The sequence below is a fragment of the Trachurus trachurus genome (genome assembly GCF_905171665.1).
Source record: "Trachurus trachurus genome assembly, chromosome: 5".
NCBI lineage: Eukaryota > Metazoa > Chordata > Actinopteri > Carangiformes > Carangidae > Trachurus > Trachurus trachurus.
In genome coordinates, this window is record NC_139896.1 from 30,641,577 (window position 1) to 30,660,134 (window position 18,558).

The 18,558-nt window shown below is 42.1% G+C and overlaps 2 protein-coding genes across 2 annotated transcripts in view; one reads left to right on the forward strand and one right to left on the reverse strand.

Moving 5' to 3' along the window:
* park7 (parkinson protein 7) overlaps positions 1-18,558 on the forward strand; it is a 339,990-nt gene that overhangs the window by 168,507 nt on the left and 152,925 nt on the right. The window lies entirely within an intron of this gene.
* tas1r3 (taste receptor, type 1, member 3) lies at positions 1,023-9,023 on the reverse strand (the record flags this gene model as incomplete). Its single annotated transcript, XM_083972188.1, has 9 exons — positions 1,023-1,640; positions 1,732-2,102; positions 2,604-2,724; positions 2,837-3,040; positions 3,137-3,553; positions 3,660-4,016; positions 4,233-4,533; positions 4,649-4,880; positions 8,966-9,023. 9 exons carry the CDS (start codon positions 9,021-9,023, stop codon positions 1,023-1,025), a joined length of 2,679 nt encoding a protein of 892 aa, XP_083828314.1.

An 18,558-nucleotide genomic window follows, 5' to 3' on the forward strand; every position in this document is an offset into this window, starting at 1 on the left:
TGGAGTTTCATATTAGATTAAAGGAATAGTTCACCAAAAAAGGAAATTTCATTCAGTCATTTGTGACTCACCCTCATGCTGATGAATACTCCGGAGTAGTTTTTTATTCCTCAAAGTGCATCTGGAGACCCGGGAGGCCGGTTTGTAGTCCAACAAAAATTTTATAGGGGCCGACACAAAAACGTCCATAAAACTACACAAAAACCATTTAAAGGGACAACAAGGAGTTTTGGAATGCAAAGTGTTTTCACACTACATTTAGCCTACCATGAGACAGACGTCTTGCCAAGAATGTTTTCATTCATCAAGAATGAAAGTCGGAGGTTCGATCATCTCTGTGTGTGTGTGTGAACGCCAATAACGGAGAAAGAGCGCTATGCGGAGATCACGATATTGCCTTGGTCCAGCCAAAGGCCAAAAAATGTATTTGTGGCAGGCGTAGCCTAATTTATTTGTGGCGGGCCGCCACGAATAAATGAACGTATGAGAAACATGATTGCCCTAATTTTCTAGAGAGAGGTAATTTCACAATTTTCCATTATAACATTTGGGTAGGCTTAGCCTTCCCTAGCCTCCATTACGCGCCGCCCATGGAGACAGTCCAGAGTTTACCCAAAACAACGTCATTGAGGCAAATCCGAAAAATACAGGACTGTTTAGGCTGTAAAAATGTCCTAAATGACGTTGTTTAGAGTAAACTTTGGACTATATCCCTTCAGGACACTTGGATTGCAGTAGACAAGCAGTGTGGAGGAATATTAAATGGTTTTTGCGTAGTTTTATGGACGTTTTTATGTCGGTATAGCCTACCTATTAATCTCATAAAGAGGGTGTGTCACTAATGACTGAATTAAATTTTTTTGGTGAACTTTTCCTTTAAGGAATTATTATTTAACCTAAAGCAAGAGTGATAGCATTTCTCTTAGCTATAGCCAAGGGAAATGCTATAGACATTCTTTTTTAGCAGAATATTACAATATAAAATATTGGACACTGTGGTAAACATACTCTTATGTCCCTCTTTATTGTCCTGACTGTGACTGTGATTGTGACTCTGTCTGAGTCTGTGGCTGTGGCTCCTCCTGAGCTGGTGTTGGTGGGACCCCTTCCAGGAAGGTACAGAAGTGCTCTGGTGTATTGGAGTCAGGTTTCCTCAGCAGCAAGTAGCATTTCGGGAAGTAGTAGGCTGCCACCAGCCCAAAGTTGCTCACCAGGATGAAACAAACCTGGACAATTGACCTATTCTTGGTATTCAAGCCTATGTAGATTGGAATAAAGGTCACCCAAATCACACAATAAATCAGGGAGGAAAATGTGATGTCCCTGGCAAGGTTATACTGATGGAGAGGCTTCACTGCCATGAAGGTACAAATAAATGATATGAGCGCCATCACAACATTCAAACCTTGCATTATGCCAAAACCAATCAAAGGTAACACTGGACATGCAAGAAAGGACCTCACAAATACTATTTTCATATCCGCCATATATTGAGACAGTGAGGGCCCTTCTTGAACAAACCAGCCACAGAGACCAGCCTGCACAGCACAGCAGACCAGCACAGACAACCAGCTCCCAGGGCCTCTTATTATATGCAGATGTGAAGCAGCTGTGTCTGGGAACTCTGTCACAAAGAATATCTGTTTTTAAAAAAAAACAAAAAAAATGGTTTCAGCGGCTTTACAAAGTACTCATTACATTGTTCTACATTTCAGTGGTGTCATAACTCACCTGAAGTGAGAGCGATGTGATGATGGCGAGAGCGACTGTTTGGAAAATGGAGGTGAGGGTCAGCTGAAGGCGACACACCAGGTCCCCCGGCTGCCCCAGGAAGAGCAGCAGACTGAGGCACGCCCCCATCAGGCTGAGCAGAGCCACGAAGGTCAGAGCCCCACCCGAGGCCCTGACCATTGGGGTGCTGCGGTGCTTTAGGAACACGACACCTATTGAGCCTTGACACAGCAGCAACACTACCCCGGCCAGTGTCAAGTACAGCGCTTCAGGTGTATCCCAGGACAACACATAGAAAGTGGGTGTGGTGCAATTAGTGCTGCGGATCAGGGACCACTGACCTTCAGGACACTTTGTACACTGGATGTCATCTATGAGAGGGAGAGAGAAATTGGTTTGATGAAGAAGCAGACATCAAATATCACATTGTGAGAGCTGGATCAACATTCATTGAGGAATTGAGGAAAGGTTATTTTGGGAAATACATATATAAAATCTCAGGCAGTTAGATAAGACGATCTTTGTCATTATTCTGTCTGCTGATTGAATCTGAAGTAACAGTCAACAGCAACATGTTATATCTTGTTTGTGTAAAAGCTGTAGGTGATAATATATCAGGTTGGGGTTTCAAGAAGGCAACCTGATGATGACAACACATTTCTCTATGCTCCTAGCTGACAAAGAAATAGTGTTGCACATCAGGCTAAACTTACATAAATTATCTTAGACGCGCTACAGTTTGTCTGACAGATGATCAAGGGTTTGGCCCAGCTGTTGCCCCCTGTGTCCAGTCTATAAGCTCAGCTAAGCTAACCGACTACTTCCAATTTACATCTGTACTCTTTATATAAAATAGATGACAACCACTTTACCCTCATTTGCCTGATATGTGCCTGGCAAACAGTCGATACAATCAAAGCAGCAAGAATGGAAGCCTTTGACTCTGCGGACCTGGCCACTATCACATGATGCTGAACATGTTGAGTCAGGAACCTGCAAAAGCGGTGGCATTACAGTCAGGAATGTCAAAATAAATAAATAAATCAACATTTAGCAGTAATTTAATTGGAAAGTTACACATTTTCTGATGAATTGCTGAAATTACCTCTGAGTTTCCAGTGTGCCATGTGATTTTGGACTTGTCGATGGTCAGTTGCTCCAAAAAAGTTCCAACATTCTCGAAATTGAGATCTGATCCATTCCAGATCCACTCAAGCAAACTGTACCCAATGTTTGGGTTGCCATTGCTGTCAAACACTATATGTGTGCCACTGACATTCACAGACGTTTTCTTTAAAGCCCCTAATAGCTGCAACAGAAGATTTAATTCTTAAGTTCATTTCAGTGCTGTTAAAATGTTTAGATTATCTGCATTCTCCTATTCAAAGGACAAAAAAAAGATCACCTTCCAGGGATAGACTTTAGTTTCAGATCCCCACATGCAGGCAGTTGAATTGCACTCCAGCAGGTTGTGCAGTGCCTGTGCCACACTGTAGATGGCAGCATACACACTGAAAGCCGTGCGCTGCACTGCAGTGTCTGTCACCAAGCTAATATTAGCAGGTGATAAGTTTTCACATTGTGAGCAGGGATTGTCGGGATTGACTGACTTTTCTGGGGGATGGAACGTGCTCTCCCTCTCCTCGCTCAGTTTGTTGAAGAGAGCGTCGGCGTAGGCAGCGAGCTGATCCAAGCCCCGTACCTGATCAATAAATCCAAGGACAGTGCCAATGTTTTTGATATTGGGGATAGAAGTGATTCGATGATGTACAGTCCAACTCGTGCTGGCAATCCACACGGCTGTTAGATTCCTCCTTATAACCTGGAAGAGATTTGACTGCATGAACTTAATATAATGTGTCCATCAGTAACATGAAGTTGTGTGAGTAACAGGCTATGCCACACTGATTTTCCTCTGTATTACTAACCTCTTTGAAGAAGACTACAGCTGGATCTACAATAGAAAAGACCACCACCACGCCAACCTTGGTTGCAATGATATTGTTAATGATAGTTTTGACAGCTGGTTCAGGGTCAGAGTATACTGGGATCAGCCCCTCATAGGCGACACATATAGACATGTTTTCTGCTAATTTGGAGAACTGCTTCACGCCTTGTTGCCCATACTCTTCTTCACTGCCCACCACTGCCACCCAGTTCCAACCAAACTCTTTCAGCAGAAGTGCCATGACATCTACTTGCCATTTGTCACTGGGCACTGTCCGAAAGAACGATGGGTACTTAGCTTTGTCACTGAATTTGTCACTGGTTGCACCGTAGCTAATCTGGAGGGAGAAGAGTCATAATTAATTGTTTCTACTACATTGATGGACCTTTACACACAATAATGATCAGACAAATCTTTATTTTTCACTGGTAGGCTACAGGTAAAAACTTGTTTACTCTCAAGGCTTATGGGACACTGGAGCACACATTCAGACTTACTCTAAAAGAGAATACAGTATATGGACATATAGGACCAAATGTGTTTGAAACCCTACCTGTGGCATCAGAAAGAATCCTAGGAGTTTTCCTATGACAGACACCATTTCTGAGCTGGACGGACCAATCACAGCAGAGATGCTGGTCTCATAGTTGGTGTAATTACACTCGACAGAAAGCACTTGGTTAGATTTCTCAGTGAGAAAGGAGATAGTAGGCTTCACGAGAATGGCAGATTGTTTGCAAGAGTCATAGATTCTATAACCCAGCTTGACGCCAGGGAGCAAAATTTGCTGTCCATTGATCTCATCCACTGCATATTTCATCACTAGAGCCCACCCCAGTCCACGTTCATTTAATCTGTGGGACACCGAGCAGAAGGAACACGTTGTAAAGGAGAAACTTTATACTGTAAGTATGGTTGAACACACCGATGCAGTACCTCAGATAATGGTCATTATGCATGCCACATTACCTTTCACAGCTGATGTTGTTCGGCTCTGTCCTCTGGCTGAGGTCACTGGTGAGGTCGTTAATGGGAAAGAGTCCTCCCAGTACAATGTCCCCAGGCGACTGGAAAAGATTGGTGGAAATGTTTTGGTACCACTCAGGTGAGCTGTTCACACTGCAGCTCAGTCTTAACACGCAACATAGAACCAGCAGGATGGAAGCTGCAGCCATGATGCAGATGAAGCTGGAGACTGAAGCTAGAGTCACAGGGACAAATTGCATACATGTCAGTACATCATGAAATCTTGCGGTATGCAAACTCAACAATAAGCACCAAAGTCACCTGCTGGAAGTGGCTCCTCCCCTTCCCGGCCACCTGAAGGTGTAACATGCAAGTGTAAGTGAAAATTATGTGAAATGGACCTTATAATACTGGCCTACATTTACATGTTTGGTATATGTACATGAGAGAGCGATCAACACTCCTTATGCTCAAGAGAAAGATATTTTATTATCATTAGAAAAAAAAAAAACATTTGTGGTATAATTGCACTGCTATTGTGAATTTGTCCACATCTATAATACAATAGTTCTGAATGAGCTGTGGTTGATGGCCTTTTGTGAGATGCCTTCATTTGTTGTCATATTTAATTGTTTGTATTTTGCACCTTGTGAGCATTTGAGTGTTTGTTGTGCATGTGGCGTTCATCTTTCCGGAGCATTTGCTTGTGGTTTGCATTTTGATCCTCTTCGGTGTAACTATCTGTCAGGAGATGAGCACATACAGTAAATGTTTGGCTGCTCAGCCTGTTGTTGTAATCACAGCATCTAAATTGCTTTGCATATTTTATTCATATCACTCGGGCCACGGTACAGTTCTGAAAGTCACTAACATGTGCCTGCCCTAGAAGTGGTACTGTAATGTTACTAATAACGTGAATATTAAGCTGTGTTTCATTGCATGTTTTCATTTTTGCATTGTCATGTTTTGCGTTCACCTCAGCGTTGATTTTTGCATCATCATTTACATCAGTGCTGTTCATCCCTGCAAGCAAATTGACATTTCCTCCCACAATATTTGCATAAACCCACTAGTTGTACATAAGTAGTTTTGAATGGCTCTTTTGATACAGTTTTGAACAAGTAATTCTTCTCTTCCAGCTACTCCGGCTTCAGGCCATTTGTTATTGGAAATCGATCAAAACAAGCTGAACCTCTGCTGTTGTTAATATGCAAATGAGTTTCCTGTTGCCTCCTGGTGACATATGAATAAATAAGGAAGCAGCAAAATGTTTGTCTAAGTTCTAGTTTGAAATATCTCTCCAAAATATTCAGATTACTGTAATCTATAGGTCAAATCCTCACATTTGAGAAGTTGGGACATTATTTGTCCTATTTGCTTAAAGGACAGAATAGCCTACTGTTCATGTTTCTGGACATGTAGCTCTCTTTGGCTTGCTTTTGCTAGAAAACTCCAGAAGTCCTATTTTCTCACAGTGTCTATTTCACCTTGTTTGTGACGGAAATCCGCTTGTACGAGTTTTCAAAGGTCAGGAATCTGCACTGTGAACAACACAGACCTCTCTCAAACAAGTCTTGAAAGCATATGAGACTTTGAAGTTAAAACATGTTTTTTTCAGTGATTGCCTGGAGTCAGTTTGGTTGACACAAATCCTGCCACACACTGTTGCCCATAAAGTCAGAATAATTTTGTTTTCAGACACATTTCCCTTTTTATATTAGATAAAGGTTAATTGTGGTTTAATTTTCACAGTGATATGTTTGGTAGAGATTGATCAATAAAGTTTTGAGAAGATACACTTTGTCACATTAATTTCATGAGAAGAGATTAAAATATATAGGCTATATATTATTTTTTTCCAACTGTATGGGCAACAATGTATTACACAGAGCCCGACTTACAATAGGATAGGAAGGGAAAATTAGGGAAACAATAAATGTTGATTATTGATTGATTCCGATTGAGCATGTGAACACTGGTATTGTTAGACTTGAAAATATAGGTTTGAAATGTCACATCACGGTAAATCAATCACTCATTAGCAGCACAGATTAACCGGTAGAACAGGAGGCAAAAAGTAAAACCAGAAGCGAAAGGGAAACTCATTCACAGTAAGGAAGAGATTGGTTTTGTTCATCCAGTCTCTAAGCATTTCTCTTTGATGTCTGCACACAAGCTTCCACGTAAAGTCCCAACAGAGTCAATGGAGGGAGTGGCCAACATGACCATGCGTACTCTTATTCTTCCGATTGTCATTTGATATACAGGTTACATTAATTAGTGGGTGAGCTGAGAGAAAGTCACAGAGCAAACTGCAATTAGCACGTACATCTCACAACTTCCCATGAATTTACAGCGTATAAACACACGTCACTGCTGGCTTTGCTCAGTACAAACAATTCAGCACAACTTTATTAGTCTTAATCTGTTTTCTCATCAGACTGGTTTTAAAATGGTAGTCGTTGTAGTTTTAATCCTGATGGACTTTTTTTTCTTCTTCTCTTTCTTCTCTCTTGCAGTGCATGTATGTTGCCAAATTCCTGATGTTTCCTAAATTTGCAAAAATATTTGTCTGTTTTCACGTGTTTTCTTACGCTGCAGTGCAGTGAGCTCCCAAGGCCATCGTACTTGTGTCTTAATTATTCATTAAAGTAGAATGCATTTGAAAAAAATATGTTACATTACGGTTGCATTTAGCACAACAACATCTCATTATACAGAACGTTATGGAATGTCAGCTTTTCTTCCAATGGATGACAGTTTTCTTTTTCTGTTCTTCTCCATTACAACCGCAAACCTCTTAAGTGCACTGTTGCAGAATCTTGTGGTTGTACAGTATGTGAAATCAACTTTTAGTCATTTGTGTCATGGCACACTTATCTTTTGATGTGAACCAGTCTGATTTGAAGACGTATCAGTTACAGGAAGGGTTTGTTCAGGGACATAAAGGAGGTATTCTGTTGCCTATCTCGTGAGTCATCTTGACGTAAGAGCTGTGATGAAAGTCAGTGTTTTTCTTTAGTCAAGCTTGCGTATTCGCTGCACATACAAGTTCATTCTTTTATCACGAGATGCCATTCAAGGCTGAATCCTCCCCGTGAATAGTCAGGATCACTTTATTTGCCGAAACGTTTAAATCTGCTTAGATGTCTCTGACTGGATTTTGTGTGTGATTAGTGCGGGCTCAGTGTTGCTGCCCTGATGTTGTGTGCAGACGGTGGATTCAGATTAACATCTTGTTTATGTTTGAGCAGCTTTCTTTCTCAAGCATGAATTCACCTTTTGCCTTGTTGTAGTCGTAGCTACAGAAATTGTTCATTAATGATCACACGCAAGCAAACACATTGTCTCTCTTGTTTCCAGGTATTAAATCATTTGGCACATACCCAGAAAATCATTAACATAATTACAAACGGAAACTTCCTGAAAGTCACTGGGTTGTGCAGACTAGTGAATGAATGACAACATAGTTTGTTCAGAGGTACATCCAATGAGGTGTCTTCACATATCATCCTCAGAATGGTTTTCAAAAATGTGTTTTCAAAAAATATACAATAATAATAGACTTTTGTTTTATTCATCCTGTTTTTGATATGTTGGTGTCTTTCTGAGATTACAAAGGAGCCTTTTAAATTTAGTTTTCTCCAAAGAAAGAGCGTTAAAAAGTCTTTTCTAATGCTACCCCTGTAATGTTTTGGTAGTGCACTGTCAGCAGACTAAAGTGTGATTGTTACAGGTACAGGTACAGGAATCTTGCAGGTGGACAAGTGTTGGTTTTAAGCAAGAAATAAATTAAAATGATTTTTTACTTACTATTTTTGTTGTTGTTCAATGCATCAATAAGTTTTCTGCCACTTTCTTGGATCCAGGTTGGATCGTTGTAAAATTGATTATATCAGATTTTGAGGTACTGAGAAGGCTTAACTAGTTTTCCATTGCACTTTCACACAGTTTCCTTGTGAAAATGCTTTGTTAGATTCGCTGTCAGTCAACAAAAATGAAATAAGCTGATGAGCCCTGCAGATCAAAGTCAAACATCTGTTAGTGAATAATACTCCCAACCATACAGTATTCATTGTATGTATGCATTTGTTTTAAGGGTATTCCCCCTGCTGTATGAGCACCAGTCCCCATACGAATGTAGCCATTTACATAGCTCAACCACTAGATGTCAGAAGTGTGTATTTAATCTGCTTCACCTATAGGACTCCAGTCTGCCATGTCTGTAGGGCTGAAATCTGGCACTTCACTTAGACATACATAAATGCAAATATATATGTGTTTTGCTGAGCTGGAAATGCTCTGAACAAGGTGTATTACTCTGCAGGTGATGGAGTGAAGGTGGAGCTTCCTGCAGCTGTGTGGGCAGCAGGTACATTGTGTAGCAAAGGGCTGTTTGAACAACTGATAACAGAGGGGAGTCAACCTGCGTAAGTGCTGAAATGGTTTTCTTGGTCATAATGTTTTGGTTCTCTCAGAATCTGAGAAAACATGTTTTGTCCCGCAAGTCGCAAAACCATTTGTGTCTGTAGATTTCCAGGTTAGCCTTACGACCTGCAGAGGAGGGAACACTCTTGCACAACACCTCTCAGATTTAGAAAACATAAGACGCTGTTTGCATCAAGGGAAAAACCTTGCGCGTCCTGATGTGAAGAAATAGATATTCTCGCAAGATAGGGCGCCTTAGAGCCAGCGCTGCCGCCTAAAAACACGATATGCTACTGCTGCCCTTTTTTCCAGTCCCTAATGGTTGTGATTGTTGCAAAACACAGTCTGAGCAGCACGCAGTCCCTCCCTGAGAGAGACCCAGGAATACCACCCGCTCTCCCTTGCTTCCTCTTGCCCCCCCCCCCCTCCCTCTTGTCTGCAGAGTGGCCAGATCAGCCTCGCTTTCTAATCTCCATCGCTGGCCTGTGAAACACTAGGCCCGTTGTTGACATGCTGGCCTCATACCCCACAGGGGCTGACAAATTATTAGCCAGCCTCTCTCTGCAGAGTGCGGACAGCCAGCCAGCCAGCCAGGCAGCAGAATACTAAACTGTGCTGCTGGACATGAGACCATCTGTCCTGATCAGCTCCGTGGCCGTGATGCTGGAGAAAATGTGGGAAACGATGAGATCCTGTTGTACGACCGCGGGGCTGAACCAGCTGTGGTGGTGTAACATGATTCAGTTCACAGCATTGTGCAGTAAAGCTTGTGTATGTTATCACAGCCTGAGCACATGCATATTATGGAAGCTTTTTTTTTGTTTTGCCTCACCTTGAAGGGTTAAATAAAGGATTCTTCCTCCCCCCCTTTCAGCAGTAAAACTTGTTCTTCTTCGTGTCTTCAACCTGTGTGTGCGTGCATGTGTTTGTGTGTGTGTGTGTGTGTGTGTAGCTCACAAGTGTGTTGCAACTCTTCCCTGCACATACATCCACATGTGCAGAGATATATAAACAATGGAACACAGTATTGTGCATTGTTTTATTGTACGTCCGGGCCGTGCTTATTGTCACTCGCCTATTCAGGCCTTTGCTTTCTTTCACCGATGCTTACATTTTTGCCACACATTTCTATGGTGCTGGCTGCAAAATTCACTTTGATAAAAATGAAACAAACTTACAAACTCAGCAGATTCTTAGAGCTTAGAGTTACACTGTCCGAGGAACAGTGATGTTTGCACTCTTGATTTGCTAACCTGCAAGTTTGGCAGTGTTCAGCGCTGAAAACCATTTACAGTTCAAATCAGGGACATGAGTCTTTGGCTTTGTTTCTGCCAGTCTGCTGTGTTACTTACACAGCAGTGGATGACTGACTGACTCAGCCACAGCTGCCGATGGGGTTGAACCAGTACGAATTTTATGAGCTTGTTGAATAATTTGAGGAAGGGAGTGTTTTACCTTGTGCTGCACGCTTGTACCGTGTTATTAAATGAAACAAATGGGATTGGCAAACAGCTGACTGTGACTGCGGCTGTTTTACGACTTATTCAGACGTGAGGTCAGAAGAATTTGGGGTGGGCAGTGAAAGAATGATGCAAGAGGCCTTGAAATCTGACATCACGGTGCTTTTTTTGTGTTATGTTTTTGCAAATGCACTGTGCTTGGATATCCAGGTTGTCACAGCTGTGTAAACTCTAGTGACATTATAATGAACTGGAGCGAAGGACCAGTGTGACCTGTGTTGCACAACCAGTGCCAGACCTGCACAGAGCTGCAGTTGAATATACCCAGATACTGCACTGAGTGTGTATGATGGACTTGGGAAAAGACAAAGACAAATGGATCATGGGATATGTCACAGAACTTTCTGTACCACCCACCACCCCTGCTTTTTTTTACATTATGTCCAGACAACACACTGGTGAAACTGCATCAGCCAGGATGTGTGTAACTGATCCATTTTATTGATGTTCCACTCTGTGGACTTATGGATTTCAAATGGACACGAGTAATGCAGCAGAAAGCACTTAATATCTGACTTTATATCTGTCATGTTGGACAGTGTGCGTGTGTGCATGTGCACTCGCGCTTGTGTGGTGGTGTTGTGTTACATCCCAAAGCTAACTGATAGGCCTCATCTGTCATCCTCCGCTCTGTGACTCATCAGACGAGTTATATGTGATCTCTGTCTGCCCTGCTGCTGTGGTTTTTACCTGCTGGAACTGGTGATGTGAGACATCTCCTAAAGCAAAATAAAATGTAATGTGTACATGTGTGTGTGAAACAATGCGAAAGGCCTCACACGTAGTGAGGAACCTACAGGGAAAGTATCACCTGGAACTGCAGCTCCTGTCGGGTGTACAGAGTTTTATTGTGGTGGTCCCCTCCACAACCTCAATGCATTCGTTCACATGAACAGCAGAGAGGCACAGCGAGCAATGAACTGGTGATAACAATGTAATGTTCAACAGCTGAGGAGTCAGATATTTCCCTCAGGAGTTGGTAGAGCTCCAAAAACAGAGTCCGAGAGTGAACATTCATCAGGTGGAAAGAGACATGTCTGAAAATTAAAGCAGAAGTAAGTGGAATGTTTCCTTGTATCCTACAACCTTTATCCAATGAGGAGAGAGAACGGCATAAAGGGGCGGTCCTCTGTGTGTGTGCAGCCAAGGGATGCGCGTGAATGTGGTGACGTAGGGACGAGGGCGGGGACTAACTCCATCGGCTAACAGGACGTTAGCCAAAACCACCGGATCGCTAACTTCTGCTTTAATGTTAATTTTTGTTCCTGTGTAAACAAGCAAGAGTTTGCTAACAAGTTCATAAACTTTGAAAGTGTTACAACCCAAAAAGCATGAGTTGCACTAAAAAATGATATACACACAACTAATATTTGTACAACAACCTAAAAAAAAAAACATGTTTGCAAGTGGATAAATCAGAATTTATAAAAGTAGATATGCATGTTATATCAAATACAGCCTCTGATGTGCACTAGGTGCCCATACAACCAAGGGTAATTTAAAATTCCTTAAAAACAAAACTGTTGTTTCATGTCCTTCACATCAGTGGCAACCGAAGCTTCCGCAGTTCACACGAGTATCTTCAGGAGACGCTCCAGAACGGGAGGCAAGACCACTGACAACAATGACGCACAGTGTTTGCAGATGATGGACTCTCTGAAAGGTAAAGCCTGTCTTTCAATTCAAGCCTCATTTGAAGTGAGGTAGCCTGTTTGTGAGCAGCTGGGAAAACATCCTATGAGTGGGCGGCTGGATTCGAACAGTAAGAAATTGTTGTTGAAACGCTTGGAAGTTAGAGGAGCAGGGAGCAAGAGAGCACTGTGGAATTTTACCAGGTCAACCTTATGTAAGAGGCTGAGCTGACACACAGGACAGAGGGTAGGAGTCATACAGTCAGGCAGACAGACAGACAGACAGACAGACAGACAGAGAGGGAGAGAAAGGAGAGCAGTAATAGGAGGCACTCACTGTGGCAAGGTTGCCCCGCTCCAGTGGAGAGAAATGAGGGGGATAAAAGTATGGGATGCCTGGTGCTCAGATCTCAGCACCGAGACCTCCCGCTCAGTTTTTTTCCCTGTTATTGTTGAACCTTTACACTCTCCGTTTCCGTCCAACGTGAGTCACGCTCCGAGGCCGTCAGTCATCAGATGATTTGATGTGGGTTTATTAAAAGGAGGTGCGTCTGTCTCTCTGATTCAGTAATTGCTTCCTTCTGAAGACAGACAGAGATCAGCATCTGCTGTGAAGAACAGAGAAGGAGGAGGAAGGGGTGGGTGGATGGTGGGGGCGGGTGTGGAGGGGTGCCTGTTTTTAGAAACATACCAGCTGCCACACTCGAACCCTCGGGGTGTCTGTCCTCCACAGCACAGGTTAGGAGCTGCCCCCATGCTGCCACATGCCCAGTCATTTCAGGGAACCTGACTCTGCCTCTAGTCACGGTCCTTTCTCTGCTTCACTCTCCGACATTGAGACATCAAGTGAGTGGGACGGAGTTGTGCTTTCAGTTGCATTTTCTTGGTAAATGAATCTTTTCTCATTGGTTTAAGCCAGTTTAGTCATTTCTCTGAACACACACAACATACCTGATAATATAAGAAAAAAAAATTATTGAATTTTTGTGGCAAGATGGAAAACATTCTTCCAGATATGAAGTATAGGCTATATTCATGCTTATAGGTATTTGTTATCCTCTTCTTCAGATTGAGTGTAAACATGACATCTTTTTTTGTAACAGGCGTGGTAACAGTTGCCGCTAGTTACCTCCTCATTAGTGAGCAAAGCAGCTAAGCCTGAACATCATTTAACCAGAGCAGTCGTCACATTACTGTTATCGCTCCGTCACTGGCCCAAATTCTCCAGTGATCACTGATGAGTTGCAGATGAACGCAGGACTTCTGCAGTTTCCAGCTGCTCATTAAGACTGCTTGACAGTGTATCACTATTTCAATTATTTTTAGTGCCGGCAGCCCAAGGGCCGTCATTTTGGTGAGGGGTAGGAGGGTGATAGATGAAAAAGGAAGGAAGGAATAGGAAGATTTATTGTTTTTCGTGGAGTATTTTATTCTTAATCTCTTTGTTGCTGCGACTGTAAATGCACCAGGGGATGTTTAAACCAGGAGTTGTACATCCAACACATTGAGAACAACACAAAGAGTTGTGTTAACAATAGACACTTTCCTTTTACCTCCATTTTGGCCTCCACCACCTCTTAAGATAAATAGTAATGCTCCACCAACTTCTCCAGTTCATCACAAACTTTATGATGTGAACATTCATTGCTGAGTAAGAGGCGAAAGGTACGTTAAGGCTTATAACCAGTTGCATTTTGTGGCTGCAAACAAGATGAAAAATATTTAATATCATGTTCTGTAGATGCACCTGCTGTAAAGCTATTCCTCATGGCCAGTGGTTCTTAAAGCAATACTCACTGCTTGATGATATGTACATAAAAAGTTAGTGTATGCTGTTTTTACTGGCAGTGATGAAATAGACCAACCTAAGCAGAGGGATATTAGCACAAGCTGGAACTTCTATCCAATATGGACAAACCATTAACTCTTTAACACACTTTCATACACACAGACATGTTAATACCATTCTGAAAGATGTCGTCTCCAATTATGTTCATGTTGACATATTGTCAAGATGTCATACAGATCACCATTAGCCAGGGCCATTGCTAGGAAATTCTGGGCCCCCTTAAAGAATACTAAAGTGGGCCCCTACCCCTTAACTTTTCCTTTTTTTTTCTTAGACTACATATATTTCATAATTTTTTATTTTGCCTACTTTGTTTTGATGCTAATGCAGCATTACTATGAGTATTAGTCAGGGTCTTATGCAGAATAAATCACAAAGATTAGTCTACTGGGTTTTTTTGGGGGGCCCTATGGCGCTGGGCCCCTAGAATTATCATCACCTTTCTCCCCTATACAACGGCCCTGCCATTAGCTCATTTGAGTAATACCGGACAAGATGGTGCAAACTTGCTGTAGGTTACAGTAGTACAGACAGAACAGAAAAATGTATGTAAAACAGGTCTCTCATGTCCACCAATAATTAGATCTGGCACAGGTCTGTGTCCAACCCAAGGTAACAGGCTTCTGCAGGCGCTGCAGTGCACTCACACCAGGTATATTGTATTTTATTTGGATAGATGACTCAGTTTGTACTCTTGAGACACGGGTTTTGCGTCACTCTGGTGACCTTACAGGAAAATCCACATTGCATTACTCTAGGCGAGTGACAATACCAGTCATCACCATTATCACGCATTGGTAATAGTCCTCATTATGACAACCTAGCTCTGTGATAGAGGGCAGGGCTCTGGATTTGACCTGAGACCCCAGACTCTGATCTAAATTATAGAGACAACATCCAGGAAGTTCCTAAAGGTCTGTGAACCTTATCTGATGACCCATTTATCGCTATTTTGAGATTCCTACAACCTTTATCTACATGTAAATTTACTTGTGTCAACCATCAACTTTGCCCCAATGAGAGAGATCAGTCATATCCGAGCCTGGTCTGAACCTGTCATCATGCAAACACAGACGCCCCAGCTGCAGACCCCGACTGTCTCCGACGTGATGAATAGTAACCTGCGTTTCTGACCGACGGCGGGCTTGCGTGTGAAGATGCAGGCTGTCTCACAGCTATAAACTTAAAAAACCTGGGGAAGGGGGTGGTGTTACAGGCCTCCCTTAAATTGCAAAACACCTGTATCTGACTCACACACAGAGTTAATCACACACCTTTACAGAGCAGAACAGCCCTGCACTGTTCCACACCGAGGAAAGAGAAAGAAAAGCAAGAGCGAACATTGAGACAGACACCGACTCATCCGCTTCAAACATATCACACCTTACTTTTTTTTTGAATAATATTTATTCAATCATTCATTTTCATGAAAGAATCAGTGATGAACAACCTTGAGTTTGAGACTATACACAAATAAATTGACCTTGCCTTGTCTGACACACCATACAAAATATGATTTATGTTTTTTAAATGTCTGTTGCAGTTTCATGAAAAACATCTCTACAAGACAATGTTGTACTGTGAATTTGTGTGGATGTATATACATTTGTTTTGGACTGTGGTTTGACCTACTAATGGAGTGAACTTATTGACCTGTTAAACTCAATTTCACATTGAGTGAGAAAGAGATTGGACTACAGCCATGTGTCCAAAGGTATGCAGACAGGGTTGTCCACTTATTTTTTATTATTATTATTATTATTTATTTTTTTTTTTTTTTACAATATTTGTCTATGGTGACAATTTGTGAAAGAATCTACCACTAAATGTTCACATTGCTATCACCATTGAAATTGGTTTATGAAGGAATTCTTATGGACAGGCAGGACACTTAAAGTGACCAACAGTGCTTTCAATGTATGGGCTTGTGAGTGCTGGTTGAACATAGACTCAAAAATTGTGAACCTATCCTTTAAAGCAAAGTACATAAAGACATTGATTTTTTTTTTCATGTTGCTGAGTGGCCTGTACAGAGATGTGACCAAACAGCCAGTGTTGCCATACTTTTGGCCTGTACAGACACACTGAGTTTCTGCAGCATGGGAAACTCAGCTACATGCTAATTCCTGTGAAGTAGGACTGACTGGTTTGATATGGCAGAGGAACAGAACTATTGAAAAGCCAACCATCACACAGGAGGCAAGACACGCGATATGATTGAAATTACAGGGGGAATAATGCAGCACATTTTCAGCACAGTCTCTCCCTGGAAGGCATTCATAGTGTTGATCACATGAAAAGTGACAGAAATGGTTGTGTGTCGAATGCAAAACGAGAGCCGGAGAGAGAAAAGTTCAAACCGTGGCTCCAGCTCTCTCACCTCCGCACAGCTGGTCAATCTCAGCATGGAGTGGGTGTCGGATTGTCGGTCATGGACACGGCCCTCCTCTAATTCAATGTCGGAAAGGTGTGGGGGGTTGGGGGGTAGGGGTTTGACCATCGGAGCAGCTGCATGGGATCTACTGTGCTGACTGCCATATCCACCCAGAGATGCATGTACTGTATGCCTGCTCTCTTGTCAGAGGTGAACAATCAGCCTCTCCTGTCCACTGGTGTTGGCCAACATGTGTGTGTGCGAGAGAGAGAGAGAGAGCGAGAGAGATAGCATAGTGTGAACTACCCAGCTATTTACCACTGACTTTGTCATGTGGCAGCTCTCTCTTGTACTTGCCATTGGCTCGAGCAGAGAAACCAGGAGGCTAAACAGTATTGAAAACAAGAAGGGAGGAGCTCCTCTTCATATCCACCAGATCTAAAGCTTCACATGTTTACATATGGATAATAGCCCTAAGACTGAATAGAGATTGAGAAAAGAAAACTATGTCTATGTGCAGATGAGTAAGACACACTGAGTGACATGTGGATTATTGTAAAGTGGAATTATTTCGTCAGCAGCACATGGGACAGTATAAACCTGGCAGTGGCACACCTGTAAAGTGTAGCATATGCAAGAAGAAAAGAGTGTAAAGAGGTGATGCATGTGTGTGGTGTTTGTGTGTGTGTATGTGTGTGTGTGCGTGCGTGTGTGTGTAAGGGTGCGTGTGCTGAGGGTAAAGTGGATGGTTGACTCCACTGGAATGTGGCGCTGACTCAGTCCGTCTGTCGGCCACGGCCGTGTTCGCTGTGTGGACTTATTCACACTCTGCGACCCTTTCAGGGGGTTGGCCTGTTGCCTCATGTTGGATTTCCGGCAGGACTCTTGGAATTTCGGGGAACAGAACTCCAGGAAGTTCTGGAAAATGGCCTTGTTTTGGTTCTGTTGTCACTGTCCTGTTGTAATAAAACACCTCTGAAGTGGTCACTTTACATATCCAATAACTCCATTTGGCCTGTGAAGTTTAACTTGACATAAACAAGTTGGTGCTGATGAATATTGGTGAATAATTTATAATTTTAGGACAAATTGCAATTGCAATTGCAATTCATGCTAACAGATTTACACTGAGTTTGAAGCCTAACGGTACAATATATATGATGGGTATTAGTCATAATAATAAAAAAGAAACCTATTTGAATTACAGAGTGATTTGCGGACATTGACATTTTTATACACAAATAAGCAAAAAAAAGCCACAAAAAAAGATCTATCTAGACAAAGAAACAATCCAATATCCATTTAAACATCAATTTATTATATTTTCAGCACTTTATCTTCTAAACAAAATGAAGTTTAGTTCTAGTTTGTTGCCATTCCTGATAAATTAACATCGAGAAACCACATGAGGTCTGTTACTTATCTTTTTTTTTTTTTTTTAGCTCAATAGTATGCATGAGTGCTGTAAATGAAATGTGACGTGCAGTAGGCTATGTGCATATTCCCAAGAGGTTACAGTCTAGCCCTGAGATGAGTCGGTTATTCATAAACCAGAAGAGCAGACAATCAGCATTTGTTTTTTTGTTTTTTTAGTAACCCAGTGGTTTTGAAATCAGAGGTGAATAAATAAAAAAACAAAATCAAAGCTCATGACTTGCACAAATTGAAACCACACATTGTTCCGCTCAAGCCACTGAGCCACTCACCATGAACCCCGACACTGTTGTTTGTATTTAGTCTGTTGAGCGACAAACATCAGACATGTCTCATGTTAGTTATTGACTGGTTTTGTCTTGTAATCATAGTTGTTGCAGTAGAAAAAGCTTTGTCTTGGCCTCAGCAGTCTGTGTGTGTGTGTGTGTGTGTGTGTGTGTATGTCTGTTGTTTTCTGTGGGGTCACAGTGGCTCCTCCCTTTCCAGATGCTGCCCATGGGAAAAGGAGGACGTGGTGTCTTTCATCTTATGATTACCCTGTTGTCCTCACCCTCAGTGGGCAATCAAAACAACACAATCAGCTCAGAGGAAATACTTTTTTCTTCTTCTTTTTCCCCCTCAATTTTCAGCTTTTCTTTTGATTCAGTAGATAAATCCTGCATTTTTGCTCCATATGT